The 18,495-nt window shown below is 47.5% G+C and overlaps 1 protein-coding gene and 1 non-coding gene across 9 annotated transcripts in view; both read right to left on the bottom strand.

Moving 5' to 3' along the window:
- Window positions 1-9,051, bottom strand: part of Tmem131l (transmembrane 131 like) — a 137,839-nt gene extending 128,788 nt beyond the window's left edge. For 4 of the 8 annotated variants that reach the window (XM_040752584.1, XM_040752588.1, XM_040752585.1 and 1 more), the window contains exons 1-3: window positions 8,887-9,046; window positions 8,213-8,283; window positions 1,212-1,255 (exon numbers count right to left, since the gene is read on the bottom strand). In XM_040752584.1, coding sequence (XP_040608518.1) covers window positions 1,212-1,255; window positions 8,213-8,283; window positions 8,887-9,010 — 239 coding nt within the window. In that variant the 5' untranslated portion in view covers window positions 9,011-9,046. Of the gene's footprint in view, window positions 1-1,211; window positions 1,256-8,212; window positions 8,284-8,886 lie in introns of all 8 variants that reach the window. The other 4 variants (XR_005879503.1, XM_040752589.1, XM_040752587.1 and 1 more) reach the window with 2 other exon arrangements.
- A 9,106-nt stretch (window positions 9,052-18,157) lies between these two features.
- On the bottom strand, window positions 18,158-18,252 carry LOC121142510. Its single transcript, XR_005879553.1, has one exon. It is a non-coding gene; the product is annotated as a small nucleolar RNA SNORA21 (small nucleolar RNA).
- Window positions 18,253-18,495: the final 243 nt, after the last annotated feature.

Genomic DNA, 18,495 nt, shown 5'->3' with positions numbered 1-18,495 from the left:
TGGCCTTAGTCTTTGGTTTTTATAAGACATGGTCCTATCTAGTTTGAGGGCTTCAAACTTAACACTGTTGCCAAGGATGACCTTAAACTCCCTCCTCCTGCCTCTGCCTCCCAAGTGCTAGAACTACGGGCAAATCTACCACGCCCAGTTCAAACGTTTATTTATTTGTTTGTTTATGTTTTTGTTTTTCGAGACAGGGTTTCTCTGTATTGTTTTGGAGGCTGTCCTGAAACCCGCTCTGTAGACCAGGCTGGCCTCAAACTCACAGAGATCTGCCTGCCTCTGCCTCCTGAGTGCTAGGATTGAAGGCGTGCACCACCAATGCCCAGCTCAAACGTTTATTTTTAAAGTCTCAAGATATTGAGCTGGTGTGAGGAAGTTTTTAAAATCTGAACAATGACAATTGTGCAGTAGATAAGTCAAGGAATAGTTCTTACATGGGCCAATGACTAATTTACCCATCCCATAACATTGCACTGAGTTAATTCTCTGGACCCCAGAATCTGCATTCCTAGAAACGGACACAAAGAAGGTCCCCAACAGGAGCCTCCATCTATGTCATAATACGATCTTCACACGTCAGGAACAACCTCAATCCCAAAACACTAACAGGCAAAACACACAAAACCACAGAGTGAGAAATCGGGTTAGAAGCAGAGCAGCTGGGAACAAAACAGCAGCAGAATACTGCAACAACTCCACCAGCAACGTGAGGTCATAGTCCAGGCTGGCCCACCTGTGACCACGCACGGGCCGCTAAGGCGTTTCTTAGGGAACAGAGAAGCTCCTAACACTGTGATGTTTGCACAACTGGGAGCACGGTAGAACAGCAGGGAGAATAACCTAACAGCATTATTACCGACTGACATACCACACACTATACAAGGCAAGGAAGGTCTTGTTTGGTGCATTATGTTCAACACCGGGCACAGAGTCTGACCTCAACAGATGTTTCTGAGCAAGAGGAAAGGCACAAACGCACCATGGGAAAAGCTAAGGTGTGGTAAACAAGGGAGGATAGCCAACACGTTTCTGTATCACTTTAAAACAAAATCAGAGTAATTGCCAGAGAACGTAGACTTACCCAAGGTCAGAGAGAAAGGTATATTATACCCAACATTAAACACAAACGGAGCCACGTGGAGACTTCAGAGGCATCCAGTGAGGGTAGAGATGCCTGGCAGGCAGTGATCTGCCCCCACTTTCCTTACCTCTGTTCTTGAGAAGGCTCCTCCATGTCCTCTTCAGAATCACCCTGCAGTAAAAGAACATCCATTAACAACTGTCGCAAAGAAACACATTCCCCAGCACTGGGAGGATGAGCTGCAGTGAATACCATGACCAGCACAGCAGTCGACAGAGATTTATAACAGCGTTACAGTGGGGGCTCTTGAGATGGATCGGAGGTTCAAAGTGTTTCCTGATCTTCCAGAGGACCCACGTTTGGGTCCCGACACCAATATCAGGCAACTAACAAGCACCTGTAACTCCACCTCCCAAGGAACAAATACCCTCTCTCTTCTTGCCGTTATGGGCACCACACATACCTGTGCATACATTCAATGACAGACACACAGACACAAAGAAAATCTTTTTGTTTAATGATGTTATAAAGCCATAAACTAGCAAGTGGTCCCTTAGACATTCATGTTAAGTAAACAACCTACTGGTTTAAAAACAAAGCCTAAAGATAATTTCAAAACAAGTTAGATATCATTTCAAGAGTCTTTTTAACATCTTAAGTTTAATCACATAAAACAATAATAAAAGTGTCAAAGTGTAGAAAATATATCTGGGCATAGCAGCCTAGTCCCAGTACTAGTGAGGCAGAAACAGGTGGAGTTAGAGACTAGCATGATATACATAGTGAGTTCAAGGCCAGCCAGAAAAAAAAACTCTAAAACAGAAATGACATTGTGTAGCTCAGACTTTTATTAATATGTGATATGCTTTGACATAATAAAAAGGCCACAAATTTTGTAAATTAAGTAAACAGCACCCTCAAACACTCTTCCATGTATGTCAAGAGGAAAAGGCAACTGAAACACAGCAGGGTGGTCACAGAAGAAAGCCAAGTTCAGCTAAGCACCCGCAGCGCCAGCCCACGTTACCCCGAAGCTTCGGACATCCTCAGCCTCTCCTTCCCAGCCCCACTACTCCTGGCGCATGGCCCTCTAGCCCTGCTCCTGTCTCTTGCCCTCTTAGCCCAGAGTCCTTTGCACTACAGCCGCAGCTTGTTGGGTTTGGAGAGATGGCTCAGTGGTTAAAAGCCATTACTGTTCTTCCACAGGACCTGGAGTTTAATTCCTATACCAGGCAGCTCGTAACCACGCATCAGGCACCCACATATACACTATAAAACCTAAAAACCCCAAACTCCAGCATGTTAACCCAAACTGAAACTACAAGGGCCAGACTGCAGCCCTCTCATTCAGGCCCACTGCAGAGGTCCCCCCAAAGCCGGGCACTCCCCAAGGCCAAGTCTCCAGCCTCCAAGGCAAGTTTGCTCTGCAAGGCACCACGCCTGGCAAACAGTCACAGCAGCGACTCTGCAGACACGGAGCACTGCTTACAACTTGGTCTTCTTTCCAAACGCCAGGACATAGACCATCTCGAGCTCCACTCCCGGGTGAACACATACAGTGTCAGCAGTGCCTGCAGAGAAGCTCGGATTTGTATAAAGCCAGCACCACCCTTCTGCTGAGGGCACCATGACAACGTTTGACCCTTTCCTGCCTCCACAGCAAACGTCACAGCAATACCAATCTTCCTCCACACCTCTCCTTGCTGCCCTTGGCATGCCTAACTTCCAGTGTCCCTGCTCAGGATGACCCAAAGGCTCAGGAAAGAAGGCGGAGAGTTTCCAGACCAGCCTGGACTAACAGTGAGACCATGTCTCAAAACCCAGAAAGTGTTCCAAAGGCTCCCAGTGTTCCTGAGACATACTCCATGCTCTTTCAGGAAGAGTCTGCCCAGCACAGAGCTGACACCCATCCCCTCCTTCCAGACCAGCAGGCTCTGGTTGTAGTTCTAAATGTCAGAGTAGAAACTGGACTACATTGTCCACCAAGTGTAATACCCAGGGTTGGGCCCCTCCTGGCCTTCGGCCTTAAGTGATTCCTCTGGGAGACACGGGCCTCTTCTCTCAGTTCTTAAGTTCCAGCACTTGAAGGCTATTCCAGGCATTACCAGCTTTATCTGCTCAACAAAACCAAGATCTCTAAGAACAAGATCAAACCGTCTCTATTCCTACCAGCTCCAGTGCCCCGGGGCCCTTGCACTGGCCGTTTCAACCGCACGCTGCTTCATGGGCTGGCTCCAGTGTCTTTTCAGAGTTTCATACATAGGTGGTAAAACTAAAGCATTCCCATCGCGGCCCCTTCCCGTTTGCATCCAACACACATGCCCCTCAAACACACCGCTTAACTTCCGTGTCTCTCCTCATCCTCGTCCTCTAAGCAAACGGCAGAGTCCACATGGGCAGGTGTTCTGGTTTCCCTTTACCGCCATCTGTCCCGCAACAGTGCTTAGCCAGCAGGCTCAGCACAGCCCAGCTGTCTCTTAGACCCTAGCAGTTCTCAGGACTTTTGAAAACCCCTAAGCAACTTTCTCTAGATGGAAACAGAGCCTGAGGTTCCTCCCTCCAGCACAGGCACTTTTATCACCACCAGAGCTGATCAGACACTGCTCAAACACAGTAGGGCCAAAAAAACTCAGGCTCTGCAGCGAAACTCTTCCTAGGTTCAAATCCTCATCTGCTACTTTCTTTTAACTTTGGTTTTGGTTTTTATTTTTGTTTTTCGAGACAGGGTTTCTCTATGTGGCCTTGGCAGTCCTGGAGCTCACTCTGTAGACCAGGCTGGCCTCCAACTCACAGAGGTCCACCTGCCTCTGCCTTCTGGGATGAAAGGCGTGCGCCACCACTCAGCACTTTCTTCCTGTTTTTGTTTGTTTGTTTTCTGCTACCTTCGTGTTGCAGCAGGTGACTTCCTTAGCTGCACTGTACCTCACTGTCTTCAGCTATAACATCAGGCAATAGCATGTCACACTCTATAAGATGTGAACATGAGTGAAGATCACACAGTGCTTAAAAGATGCTGCCAGTTCTCCGCCCGTGTTTGTTATTATTTTTCAATGTTGACAGAAGGAGATTAAGCCAAAAATAAACGTCTATGACAAAAAGTTAATGATTCACTGACCAGCGCTGCATGCTATTACGTAATACTGTGCCTGAGATTAAAGCAAACAAACATATGTTCACTGCACTGTTTCTGTTTTCACTTTCTGCCTATTTCTATTATCCACGCCTTCAGACTTAGAGGGCGACATCAACAAGACATGGAATTTTTAAAGACAAGCAGAGAGGATCAGCTGTGTAGTGCCGAAGCTGGCCTGGCCCACCCAGCCCAGCAAGGCCCCACGAAGGTCCTGCGTCTCCATTTCTACTGTCGGGTACTCCAGTGATCCCACCAAGACTGGGACACCTGCTTAGGTCAACCAGATGTGGGTCTTACAATAACAAGACAACGAACACGTAAGCATTTCATCTGTAACCTTCAGGGCTGAGTAACTTCATCAGCAAGAAAGTGGGCCCAGACATGACAACAGCCTCTTCCCCAAAGGCATCATGGGTGACTACTGAATGTCCACTACATGGGGAATATTGTGGGGCCACAGCAGAGCTCTCAAAACTTAGCAGCCTAGACTCATGGAAACCAAGTCACAACATGACACACACAAGCAAAGAAAAGCAAAACAGTACAAGAAATGCAGAAAGGAGGAGATGATGGTGTTAGCGTGAAATCCAAGTCTCACGAAGGACCCAGCCACAAGGTGCCTCATGAGGGAGCCAACATCCATGGCTCACACTACAGACAACACACTGGACTCGGCAGGCCCAGTGTCAGTCTAGAGAGTGTCCCAAGGAGTGACAGGAGAAAGAAATGAGGTCAGACTGCTGGACCCCTAAGGCCAGAGCAGACTGAGGGAACATCACCCTATATACACACACGTGTGGTAGCACACAAAGCTCCCACTAAACAGCTAATGGAAAGATGGGTGGTTTCGGTACCAGCAATACTCTGGGTTCAGGTGCTGTATAACCAGAGGATGGGGCAAGATCTGCACCTCTAACAATAAAGCCAGATGGGGTTTTCTTCCCTCTCATTATGCCTGATAAATCATTTTTTGTGTGATTATACCAAATAATTTCCTAACAGGAGACTACATAACAAAAATATATAAATAGGGATGGGGGATATAACTCATTGCTACCACTTGCCTAGCAAGCACGAGGCTCTGGGTCCCATCCTCAGGGGACACGCGCACACACACACACGCACACACACGCGCAAGCACACACACACACACGCGCGCACACACACACACACACACACACCATACACACGCCACAAATAACATCAATGTCAGCTTAACCACAAAGCCCATAATACTGTTATCCGCCCCGGTACAGCCACTTCAGCAAGGGAAAGTGTTTATGTTTTCCAATGACAGAGCTTCTGAGTTGGCTAAGAAACCACTAAGATGACAGCAACCTGGATCACTAAGTTCAAAGGTCATCCTCAGGAACTCCTCTGAAATTAGTATGAAAAATGCCCCACTCCGCAGGTGATAAAGCTGGTAAGAGGGGCATGCTGGGCCCAGACACAGCCCAGTGTCTAGAGCATGTGCTCAGCACATGCCAGGTCCTGGGTTCAACCTCTAACAACAACAACAACAAAGGTGAACTATAGGATTCGTACCTAGAGAGGGACAAGAGGGTCTGGCGGCCTGTAACGATGAATGAAGGAGTGACAAGTTCTTAATCACTTAGGAAAAGTTCAAAGAAAACACACTTTTGTATAAATAACCAGTATTGGGCGGATCTACTGTTCCCTGAGCACATCTTGATGCTCACCTCTCACAGACAACTGTCAGCTTCCAAAGCCATTTTCAGTCTTCCTGAACGGAAGGTACAAAATTTACATGACACCTATACAGACTCTCCACAGACTCTGATGACATATACAAAGAGACCTTCCGAAGATAATTCTAAATTCTTTGGAAAGAATTTCTTCCAAATGGCCTTTTTCAGAACACTCTGTATCTAAGACACATGTCCCTCACCCCGGCCCAGGTATATGCGCAGTGGTACAGTATCTCAAGGGCACACATATAGAGATGATGTATGAAGAAAATTACTGTGAATACTAGTATCACTTTCACCACAGCACTGGCTAAAATGCCTTAGCCATCACCATCTCTCTCTATGGTGAGTGTTCTGGAATGACACTTTCTCAATTTTTAGAACAAACAACACTATTCGAATAAAGTAAAATCAAGCCAGAAACTGGGCATTTTATAAAATAACGTTTGAACTTATAAATGAAGTAATGTCACCGTCGGCCTCAGTATTTCCATTCCTCGGCACCAAGAATATATCTTTCACGAAGGCAGAAATAAACAATGTCTATAATTTATTTCCTGTCTAGGCTGGCTTCTGTCACTACCCAGTTAAGACAAGGAGACTCCAGCTGAGCCAAAATGCAAAGGCAAATCTGTGCATCTTAACCTGGGATGAACCTGCTTCCCAGGAACACTTGGAGACAATCTCATTCGGTAAATCTGGGGGTTGGAGCCAGGTCCAACGGAAGACATATTTTCCTGTAGCTCCAGCTAACTGAGGATGAAACAGGAGGATGGCTTGGGTGGAGGGATCTGAGGCAATACTACAAGACCTTATTTTAGAGTTAAAAAGAAGAACACAACAGTAAGAAGAGGGGGCAGTGAAAGTCTCACTGGCATCCCAGGAGTAGAGACCAGAAATGACACTCAGCACACTACGGAAAACGGCGAAGGCCCCCACCAGGAAGAATTCTCCGGCTCAAAGGTCGCTGGTGCCACTGTTAAGCAACAGACATTCACAAAGATGACTAGAGTAAACACACCATGTGCTAAGTGTGGTCTCAGCTAAGGTTAGGAATGATTTTGTTTTGGTGGTCATGGTCATCTCGTTTCCCCTCCCCCACTTTCAAAGCATGTTCTATTTACAATCAAGGGTTAAAAATCCACTTGGTAATACACTTCCGGGGAGAAAGACTCCTTGTGCTTGGGGGGGCTTCTTCTCAAAAGGTGGGTCTCCTGCAGCCTGCTGGCCTCCAGAAATGATCTGGGAAATAGTCTTCTAAAAGAAAATCACCTATCTGCCTGTCAGCTGTTATTCAGTAGCCCTGACCAAATGCATATTCCAAACATCTCAAAGCCAGTACTGCCAAGGCTACATGTGAGAAGAAGGTAACCCTGGGACTTACACTAGTTACAGCTCAACGCCCTGATTTTAACGCTGCCACCAGCAAGAGAAGTAATAAACACTTTGAAATTTACCACATGCAAGTTAATATTCCCTCACCATTCAACACCCCCCATGCATTTTGGGTCTCTATTGCACTGTTGATGCAAACAATCACCAAAATTACATTTGAATGGGTGCCTTCTGCAAGTCAATGAGAATTTCTTGCATAACTGAAACAGTCTACTCAAGACAAAAGCTTTGCGACATCCGTTGCAGCCTGAAGCCCTCTATGCTAGAGATTCCCAATAAAAACGATAGCAATTATTTTTCCACATGTAATCATTATATCATCGTGGGGAGGGGGGGTGAAAAAACCTGAAATTCGGGTTCTTAAGTGGGTGTATTCTAACAGGAATTAAAGGCACTTGGAGAAAATCCAAGACTATACTCCTTCGAAGTCACTCCTTCATCCCAGAGCCACTTAGGCTAATGGCAGGCCCCACTCACTAACATTTATGAAATCAATATTCCCATTGTGTTCAGCCCTCCAGCCACTGGCCATCCACCACACCACACCCGCTTGCTGAGAGCCAGCAGTGCAGACCCAGAGCCCAGTGCTCTGCCCACCCCGGACCAGGCCAAGGAATCCGCCACTAGCCAGGAGCAAGGCAGGGCACAACCCTGCGGAGGTGGCCTGGGCACCCACCTTCTGAACTTGGGGCGGGCCTGCCTCACACCCTGTCACATGGCGCGGGAGGAGGCCGAAGGGCCACCGTTGCCAGGTGTTCAGGCTCGGCACGACCGTTTATTTGCCTTGCAAAGTGACCCGAACGCTCCGGTGCCACCAGAGGAAGGCCGGCTGCCCCCAGGCCTCTCCTCCCTCGCACGCCCACACCCGCCCTGTCACCTGGCCCTCCTCACCTGAGTGGGCAGCAGGAGTTCCCCTTCTTCTGCCTGCCACAGCTCCACCACGTTCGGCAAGGGCTCAATCGCTGCACGGACACCAAGGGAAAAAAAAAAAAAAACCACACCGCGTTTGTAATGCACGGAAAAGAAACGCTTCCTGTTTCCTCGCCCGTCCCCCGTGCCACCCGCCTGCCCCAAACAAGCCTCCTTCTCCTCTCGCGGCGGAGGCCACCCGAGGAGTGAGCCGAGGATGCAAATACACCGCCCAGCCGGCGCCCCCCGGGTGGTGGAGGCGAGGGCACGCTGGCTTGGTCCGGACTAGGGGACGAGGCCGCCTCGCGAGGCGCGGCGATCCCCAGGCCACCGGGCTGGGGGAACAAAGCTGCAGGAAGCCGGGCGCGGCGAGGCACCCGCGCGCCACACAAAGCGGGGGATGCGCCCGGGGCGCAGGGGCCCGCGCACAAAGGCTCCGGGGCGCGCGCGGCTAGCGGTCCCCAAACCCCGCGCTGCCCGCTCCTGGTCCGGCCTAGGGCCGCCGAGAGGATGCTGCGGTCGCAGGACTGCAGCAGCCGGTCTTCCCCAGCCACCCGGGTCCCCGTCCTCCGCGATCCCTCACAGATTTCAACAGTTCCCTAAAAAGAGAGGGGGGGCGGGGCGGCGAGGACAGCCAGCCCCGACGACGGGCTGACCTTGTCCCTGAGCCCCTCCCGGACGGCAGCAGGACAGCAGGACCTGGAAGACGCCCAGCAGAAGGTTCACGGCAGCGGCCGTGCGGCGGTAGGCGCCGGACTGCGGGCGCCGGAGCCCCGCCATGCTGGTGCTCGCCGCGCTCGCAGCGATCTCGTTCTCTCGCTGGCTGGCGCCGCGGGCCGCCTGGCCGCGCCCCGGGCCCGCCCCCGCGCCCCGGCCCCGCCCCGCCTCCGGCCCCGCCCCCCGCCGGCGGTCCCGCCCCCGCAGCTGTTGGACGGCTGCTCAGCGGCCGCGCTCCTCCGCTTGCTCCGGAGCGCGTGTGCTGCGCAGATAGAAGGGGGGGGATGGAACGCGGCGGGGAGCGCAGGGACGAGGACAATGCGAACGCTCGCGGCGCGCAGCACGTGCCCGAGGGCCCCCGGCAGCTCACCTCCGGGGGCTGGGACGCGCGGCCCACAGGGAGAGGGTGTTCCTGTGAGCGCCCTGGGGTCCTCTTTGTTGGTGACACCCGCGTAGCGGCGGGGACAGTAACCTCCCCTCCCCCGGGGGAGGGAGGGGGTCCTGAGAATGAATCGAAGCCCAGCGAGGCCTTGAACAGGATATATTAGTGGAAATAATGCTGTGGTTGTCAGGAAACGCGAGGGCAGCCGCACAGCTACTGCCAGTTATGCAGCGAGGATATCCGGTGGCTGCGAGGTCTGTAATTTAGAATAAAAAGCTCTCCCAACACCCGAGAGGCTGACCTCAGCGCCGCGTGGCGGTAACGCGCTCGCCACCCTCGGTGGAGGCCGTCCAGGTCGAGACAGGTGGGAGAGCTTCGTCGTAGCTCAGGCCTCCAAGTGAGCGAGCCAACTAAGCATAGACGAAGAGTACGGTCGCTTGTCCATTCCCAACGTTAATAAGCCGTGTAAGTCATACCTGGAAATATATTTTCTGCCTCTGTTTTTAAGTTGACTTGCTGTGTGCAGCCAACGTAGCTCGTATGAAATTCAGAGTGTGGGCTGTGCAGGATCAAGAAAGGGCTGTGGGGGCTGGAGAGATGGCTCAGAGGTTAAGAGCACTGCCTGCTCTTCCAGAGGTCCTGAGTTCAATTCCCAGAAACCACATGGTGGATCACAGCCATCTGTAATGAGATCTGGTGTCCTCTTCTGGCTTGCAGACATGCAGGCAGAATACTGTACACATAATAAACAAATAAATCTTTAAAAAAAAGAAAAAGAAAAAGAAAAGAAAGGGCTGTGATGGCGCACACCTGTCTGCTTACAGCCATCTAAGGTTTAATTGCTTCTGGTGCCTTCTGGTCTAGACTATGGGCAAACGTGGTCACACAGCAGTTCAGATGCTGGAGACGGACAAGACGAACGACGGACACGCTCTTCATAACACGAGACTGTGAACCTAATCTCGCTGTCTGGATGTAACTCTAAATGAGGTTAAGCCATCCGATTTCTTTGCCAGGCTTAAAGTTTGATAAAAGCAAATGTCCACATGAAAAAGTCACTTTGTTCGGCCCGACTTGAGCAACTCCAACTGTACTTTTTTCTTAGACTGCCTGGGACCATCCCTAGCAAGGCTCTCCTGTCGCATCCCATTGTGACCTTTTCTTCTTCTTCATTTCACTGGGTTATATTTGCCCATTGGACACCGAAACTCCCCGTGTTAAAGGGCCTCAGGAAAAAAAAAAGAATATACACTGGGCTGAGGGTGTAGCCTGGCTAGCATGTGGGCTCTGGCTCCAATTCGCAGCACTACAAAATCACCACTTGCATAGTTCACATTAGGTGTGTTCAGTTTGTTTCTAATAAAAAAGTTCCCTCACAGGCATATTTATTTACTGTATGTTCATTTTACATCTATACTAAGAAAGCAAGCAAACACTGACAACAGGTTTAATTTAAAAGTCACAATGAAAACGCCACCGGCTTTTAAATTATTTTACCTTTTTACTAATTTTACCTTTTACTAAGTCCCACACTAAAAAGGAGACTTAAGACTGAGGAATATTGCTGTAGGCCACATTGGAGTGTGCTCTCATTAATTCTCCTGCCAAAGGTTTTCCAGGGCAGCCTGACATTTTCACGTTGAGGTCTTTACAAAGTGGGTAATGCTAGCTGACCGTTGTTCACCAAGCCAGAAGCATGTATCTGCAGGGCCATAAGGCTGGAGAAGGATACAGGATCACACAGCTGTCTTCTTAGATAAATCTCACCCACTGAGCCTTCTCTAGAGGTATGGCTCATGCTGACTCATGAACAACGGGGAAGTTATGGCCCTCAAGCAGCTTCCGAGCTTTAAAGTAAAGTTGTTAATAAAAGAGGACACCTGTGTGTTTGTGCTGTGTCTCTGCTGTCCCCCTTGTCAACTGTAGTGAGTCACAGGCCATTAGAGCTGAAAAGCTGAGAAAAACCTTTATTCTTTTTATTTAGCTATGATTTTTTGCAGTTAAATCTATAGTATAAGGTAAAAGTAGAACAAAGCAAAAAACAATAACAATAAGATTCTGGCTACTAGAAATGCTGAGGCTAGAGAGCTCTCAAGGCCATCCTGGAGGCAACAGAGTCCTGTGCAAAGACCACCTAGGCAAATGTGCAGGCTCTCTCAGTCTCTCAGCTGAAAAGGAAAGGTAGGCCCTGGCCCCACCCACAAGACTGGCTTTAATCCCCAACACCATGAAACTGCAATAACAAAATAATCTATTCTTATTGGGTTTTGTTTGTTTGTTTGTTTTTGTTTTCGGAGGCAGGGTTTCTCTGTATTGCTTTGGAGGCTGTCCTGGAACTCACTCTGTAGACCTGGCTGGCCTCGAACTCACAGAGATCCGCCTGCCTCTGCCTCCCGAGTGCTGGGATTAAAGGCGTGCGCCACATTCTTATTTTGAAATACCCATGATGTTCACAATGTTTGTAAACCATTTTAAAAATTGAGTGCAGATGAAAAGTAAATATATATACAAATTATATCACAACATATCCTACATAGAGAATATTAGACATGAAAAGTCAGAGAGGGACTGTGAAGACAAAAGGACATAAGGCATGGCAAGCATCTAGCATTAGGTGCTCAATAAACTCTAGACATTGGGTTACTATTTATTATTCTCTTTGTGGAGGCATGCCACACCTACAAAGTGTTAAACTTGACATTGACGCTTCAAGTGCATGATTACCTGCTTACTATCATAGCGTATATCAGTATATCACTCAAACATTGGGATAATTCGTGTACACAGAGCAGCCTTCTGCTGGCCCATCTGTCCATCACTTTCAGACCTCACCCCAATGAGACAAGACAAGAGTTTCACTAAGCCCCCGCCGGCACTGGGATCCAAGCTTCCGGAAGGAAATGATCGCAGTGGGGTAGAAACGTGCGGTCCTATACACCTGAGTGCACACTGCCCCCTTGACTCAAATGTGCTCATCTTGCTGTGACGTTCTTCAGAATTATTATTATTATTTGGGCTTTTTTGGAGATAGGGTCTCTGTGTAGTCCTGGCTGTTCTGGAACTCACTCTGTAGATCAAGCTGGTCGCAGAACTCAGATCTGCCTGCCTATGCCTCCCAAGCACTGAGATTAAAGGCATGTATCACCACACCTGGCTAGAATTATTTTTTTACATGTATTTATTTGTGTGTGTGTGTGTGTGAGTGTGTGTGTGAGTGTGTGTGTGAGTGTGTGTATATGGTGTACACATGGAGGTTAAAGGTCAGCCCACGGAGTCATTCTTTCTTTCCACCATGTGGGTTCTGGGACTTGAACTAGGGCCACCAGGCTTCGAGGCAACTGTCTACCTGCTGAGCCACATCCTTAGCACAGGCTATGACTTTACCCCATCTTACCTCCCGAAGCCTCCAGGCTGCCCTGCAAGAAGATCCTCATTGGACGCACAAACTGGGTATCTTAAGATTTCCCGGGATTCTAAATTGTTAGAAATAAATTTCTTTCTGTGGGCCGGTGGTGGTGCATGCCTTTAATCCCAGCACTCAGGAGGCAGAGGCAGGTGGATCTCTGTGAGTTCAAGGCCAGGTTGATCTACAGAGTGAGTTCCAGGACAGCCTCCAAAACAATACAGAGAAACCCTGTCTTGAAAAAAAAAAAAAAAAAAAGAAGAAGAAGAAGAAAAAGAACTTTGAGACATCTATCCCTGCCTACCCTCTGACCACTTCTGGCTTTTCCAGTAACCAGCGTTCTTCAGTTCAGAGGTTTTCATGCTCCAAAGCCTACCAATATTGAGTCCAACTTTGAGCCCTTGTATTTTCTGTCTTCTTTTAAACTTTTTATTATGCTCTATTTTATCACTGGCTGGCCTGGAACTCACTGTTTGGACCAACTTGAACTCAAACTCACAGAGATCCAGGAGTCATTTCTCTTTCCATCATGTGGGAACAAAGACAGGTTATCAGTCTAGGAAGCAAGCGCCTTTACCCGAGGGGCCATCTCAATGGCACTCACTTTCCTTATTCTCTACTGAAATCCCATCACATCTGACTCTTGCAATGCATCACTTATGAAGTGTTGCTTAGTTTGCTTGCACGGGAGTGACCACGGAAGATGGGCTGAAGGTAAGCACTCTGAGCCCTAGTCCAAGGATGCCTGAAGCAAGGAGAGCATCTCATTCTACAAACTCAAAGACCAGTGGCCAAACCATGTGGCCAGGAACTATGTCCTGCAAGAGAAATGCTTCTTTCTAATCTGTCGTTGGAAACTTGTGGTACCTACATGTCTTGGAGACTTCAGAAGAACCTGACAGAACCAGCACTGTGACCCTTATTTTCTTTAGAAACTAAGGATGAGAGGGGAAACGAACTTCTTCAAACCCTACCTCTTACTCATCTCACCATCCTGTCTCTTGAGGACAAAGAGACAAGAACATAGATCAGAAACCTTTTTTAGATCAGATTTCAATTCTACTAGATATAGGATATTTGTAGTAAATTTAGAAAACCCAGCTATAGTTGATAAGCTTGTGGAATGAGTTGCAGCTAGCTACTGCTATTTCAGTGACAAAATTGCAGGCAAGGTAAAACTCAATAAAAAATCTGTTATAAAAAAATCTGTTATATATTTTTTTCGAGTCTCCATATATCTGAACATACAGACCTTGTTTCTCTATGGACCTTTGTTGCTGGCTAATGGTCTACTGAGATTGTTATCCATATAAACCACTAAGATAGAAAACACATTAACTTAATTAGTTTCACTTTGTAATTGAAATTATCTACTTCTACTCAGGGAAAGCAAAATGTATACATCCCCACACTACTATTCCTGCTTGATTTTCTCCCTTGTTCTTGGAAAAGATAAACTGTCTAAGAGCAGCAAGAAAATTAAGGCACTATCTTGGTAAGATGGTCTTGGGGAAACTATCACTTAAGATCCTACATAAACTACAATGTGAGACCTAGCCCTACTCTGGAAAGCAGAAATGCTACCTACTTTTTCAACTCCATCACCATTTAAATCTTCAAGTACAGTAACTCAGCTGCTGCTCTGAGAAATGGTGTGAGAGATGCTCATGTAGCATTTATGTTGGGCCAAGCCCTGTCCTCAGCACTTGCATGTAAGTCATTCCATCGTTCCAATAACCTACATAGGACATAGGTTCTCGTGTTATTTTAGAAAGATGCCATAAGTCTTTAAGAGCAACACTAGACTTCAGGACAAGTTCTTAATCTATACTTTTGGACATTGGGGCAATACTCCTTAAAACTCTCAAGTGGACAGATGGTTAATGCTGATCACTGTTGTAACAGTGATCATTTGAAGATGTGTAACCTGATGGAGCCGGGTGTATAGCCCAGTGGTTGAGCACTTGCCTTGGCATCCTTAAGACTCTGGGTTCAAATTCAACAACAACAAAAAAAAAACCCAGCATGTAATTGGCCGGGCAGTGGTGGCGCACGCCTTTAATCCCAGCACTCGGGAGGCAGAAGCAGGCGGATCTCTGTGAGTTTGAGGACAGGCTGGACCGACAGCCTCCAAAAATACAGAGAAACCCTGTCTCGTAAAACCAAAAAAAAAAAATTGGAAATATTAAACAAAACACATCATGGCACCAGAAGTGTAGCACATTTTTAAAGACAATATCAAAACCACAGAAACAGTTTCTGATTATTGAATGTTCTGTGGTCTCTGAAGCATTGTACTGAACAACAGAGATGGGGATTTTCTTCTTGCTTTAATTAAGTAACCATGTTGTACTGTATGAATTAACTCCTCTAACTGTAGCTGTACCAGGAGCACTCCAAATTCACCATATACCAGTCTCCAGAGCTAAATGACCACTTATCGGACTTAGTCATTTGAGTAATCTCCCTGTAACATGCTTTACAGGACTTCACGGCACTTTATGAGTCATAAATGCTACAACCTCTAAGGTCCTTTCCACTTCTATACTTGAGTGGTTTTCTGTCCTAACCTGATAGCTTGAAAGCAGAAACCTGCATTTAAAATTCATCAATTTTAACTGCTTCAAAATCTACCATGTAGCGTAACTTCACAGCTTCCTGGATCTGCATGCTTTCAAAATACAGCCATGTTAGGTTTGGCACATAAAGTTCAAATAACAACCTGCTGGTTCAGTGTTGGGGAGTCAGATATTATGAAGGAGAAGCGATAAAGGGAACCTGTTTATTTTTCTTCCATAGAACACCTGGCCAGCCAACGTAGGGTCACTTGACAAATTAGAATAAATGAGAGTGAAGGAGGTTCTGAAGAAAGCAAAGCCTGAGCATTTAGACGGGCACTGCAGGGGAAGAAGGGCGGCTCTTAAAAGGCTGGCCCCAAGTCACTGCCAGGCCAGCAGAGACTATGACCTTCACAGATGCCCCGCTTGAGTTGCCCCATTTGACAGAGGTTGACGTCACTGTCACTCTAGCCAGGATAAGGCTTCCTTACTCTGCCTCCAAAGGCTATCTAAACTGACCACCAACAGAAAAAGGATTGCCTCAGGTAAGCTTTGATCTCCCCATCTTCCTGTGATCATCATCTCTTTCCAAAAACTAACAAGAACAGGAAGAGCCAGGCACAGTGTCCAGTGCCTGTAGTTCCAGCTTCAGCAGGCTGTGTGTGGGGGTTTGAGATCAACCTAGACATCAGAGCAGTTCCCCATCTCTAAATAAATAAGTGCATACATACATAAAAAATAAACAGATAATAGCTTGGATATGGAATATATGCCTGGCTAAAATAAAACAACAGACTGTCCTGTCAGTGAAAAGAGCAAACGCTCACCTAGGCAGAGATTAAGAGAACCTCCCTCTGTCATGGGACTAAATAGCAGAGGCAACATTCAAACCCAGGTAATCTAGCCCCTCACTCTTTTAATATGCCAAGACATAGCTACAACAGGCTAAATTCAGTGTATGCATTCCTCTATCTCCCTCCCTCCCTCCCTCCCTGTCTCTCTCTCCTCTCCCCCCCTCTCCTTCCCCCCTCTCTCCCCCATCTGCTCACTCATCCCCCTCATGTCCCCCAGCTGTGTGTGCCCTATGGATTGCCCACTGGGTTACTGAGAACTCCCTCACAGGACGACAGAATATGACGTCTTAACTCCACACCCTTTTAAACACTCCCACTCCAAGCTTCAGCTCATGATTAGTGAGGGCCTTCGGCTGCACAGAAAACTAATTCTGCTTGACTCGATCCTCACACCCTGCCAACGCATCGAGAAACAGCTGTCAGCTTAGGGAGAGCATAGCAGCCAAACAGGACATGCAGAGACACAACCTGAGGCAACTCCGCTGCCAACAGTAGCTTGGAGGAACCGCAGGAAGCATCACACACTGGAGCCAGATCTCGAAGGGAGTCCTCAGGACCGTGTATCAGAGCCAAGGGGCAGAATCACACACAGCGGGTGTGGGAGCCTCAGCCCAGGGCTGCTGAGCAGCTGAAGGAAGGCTGTGAGGGAAGGCTCCAGCATCACACAGCCGCATTCCAGAGAGCAGCGGGAAATACAGGATGTGGGAGAAAGAACACAGGCTAGGGCTCCCACTCTAGCTGGCTTCACGCCCCCTTCTCCTCCCTAGGGCCCTCATTTTGTGTGAGCACTTTAAGCTGGAAGTGGTATGCTGGGATTGAAGCTTGAAGGGTGGTTAATTAGCCAGGAAACATTGGCAGTTATCAATGGATGAGGAAATACGCAGGCAGACTACAGCAGTAACAATATTGCCAAACAGTAAAGGTTCAACTTGCCCCCGCCCCCGTGTCAATTCTCCTGTGCCAGTCCTGAGTCTTCCCAATGGATGTGATGGAGGATTTACTCCACCCATGCTGAAACTTCAACTATATATTAAAGATTATCTGAGCCCGAATTCTTTTTAAATATTTACCATTGTGTATTTCTGTGTATGTGTGAGTGTGTGTGTGTCTGTGTGTGTATATATGTGAGTGTGTGTATGTGTGTGAGTGTATGTGTGTATGTGTGAGTATCTGTGTATGTCCGAGTATGTGTCTGTGTGTGTATATGTGAGTGTGTGTGAGTGTGTGTATGTGTGAGTGTGTGTATGTGAGTGTGTATATGTGAGTGTGTGTATGTGTGTGTGCGAGTGTGTGTATGTGTGAGTGTGTGTATGTGAGTGTGTGTATATGTGAGTGTGTGTATGTGTGTGTGCGAGTGTGTGTATGTGTGTGTGTATGTGTGTATATGTGTGAGTGTGTGTATATGTGAGTGTGTATGTGTGAGTGTGTATATGTGTGAGTGTGTGTATGTGTGAGTGTGTGTGTCTATGTATGAGCATGTGTGTGTGTATGTGTGTGTGTGTGTGTGTGTTGACAGGTGCTTGTATGCAGATCACAGGACAGTTTGGAGGGAGTCAGTTCTCTCCTACATTATAACATTGTAACAGCTGAATGGCAAGCACTTTTACCCGCTGACCGTGTTCCCTACCCCTGAACATATCGGTAAACTGCCTGACTCAGAAGTGCAAATCAAAACAGCGGTGGTAGCATTTTATTTTAATTAGTTTTGGTGTTAGGGATTGAACAACCCCAAAGCTTAACTCATGCCAACCCTCTATAGCTCCAGACCCTGCGGTGTCACTTTATGGTGATTAAGTTCACAACAGCGGAAAACAGTTCACAGAGCAGTTATAAAATTCAGTATTGGGAAACATTTGAAGAACTCTATTCCTAGAGTACCATAGTTTGAGATGGTAGCTTTCCTTTAAGATAAGCAGAATAAGGGCTAAGAGTCCTAAAATGGCCATACCCTGGACACGACAGTAGTTATTAGAAATTTAGAGAAGATCATTTAAATGTATTTTTTCCAAAGTATCTTGTCACAACACCAATTGAAGTAAACAACACAACATGTTGCCACTTCACCTGAAAGTGGTGTTTTCACTCTGCCCCTTCTATTTTCACAGGACATGTATGTAATGTTATTTGTAAGAGCTCAAACTGGAAACCCAGGTAAAGCCACTAAGCAGGGGGCTGGAGAGATGGCTCAGAGGTTAAGCGCACCGGCTGCTCTTCCAGAGGTCCTAATTCAATTCCCAGCAACCACATGGTGGTTCTCAACCATCTGTAATGAGATGTGGTGCCCTCTACTGGCCTGCAGGCAGACATGTAGGCAAAACACTGTATACACAATAAACAAATCTTTTTAAAAG

Source organism: Mesocricetus auratus, unplaced genomic scaffold, assembly GCF_017639785.1.
Source record: "Mesocricetus auratus isolate SY011 unplaced genomic scaffold, BCM_Maur_2.0 Super-Scaffold_100009, whole genome shotgun sequence".
Classification (NCBI taxonomy): Eukaryota; Metazoa; Chordata; class Mammalia; order Rodentia; family Cricetidae; genus Mesocricetus; species Mesocricetus auratus.
Note: the sequence above shows the minus strand (reverse complement) of the source record. Positions and strands in the feature narration are given on the sequence as shown.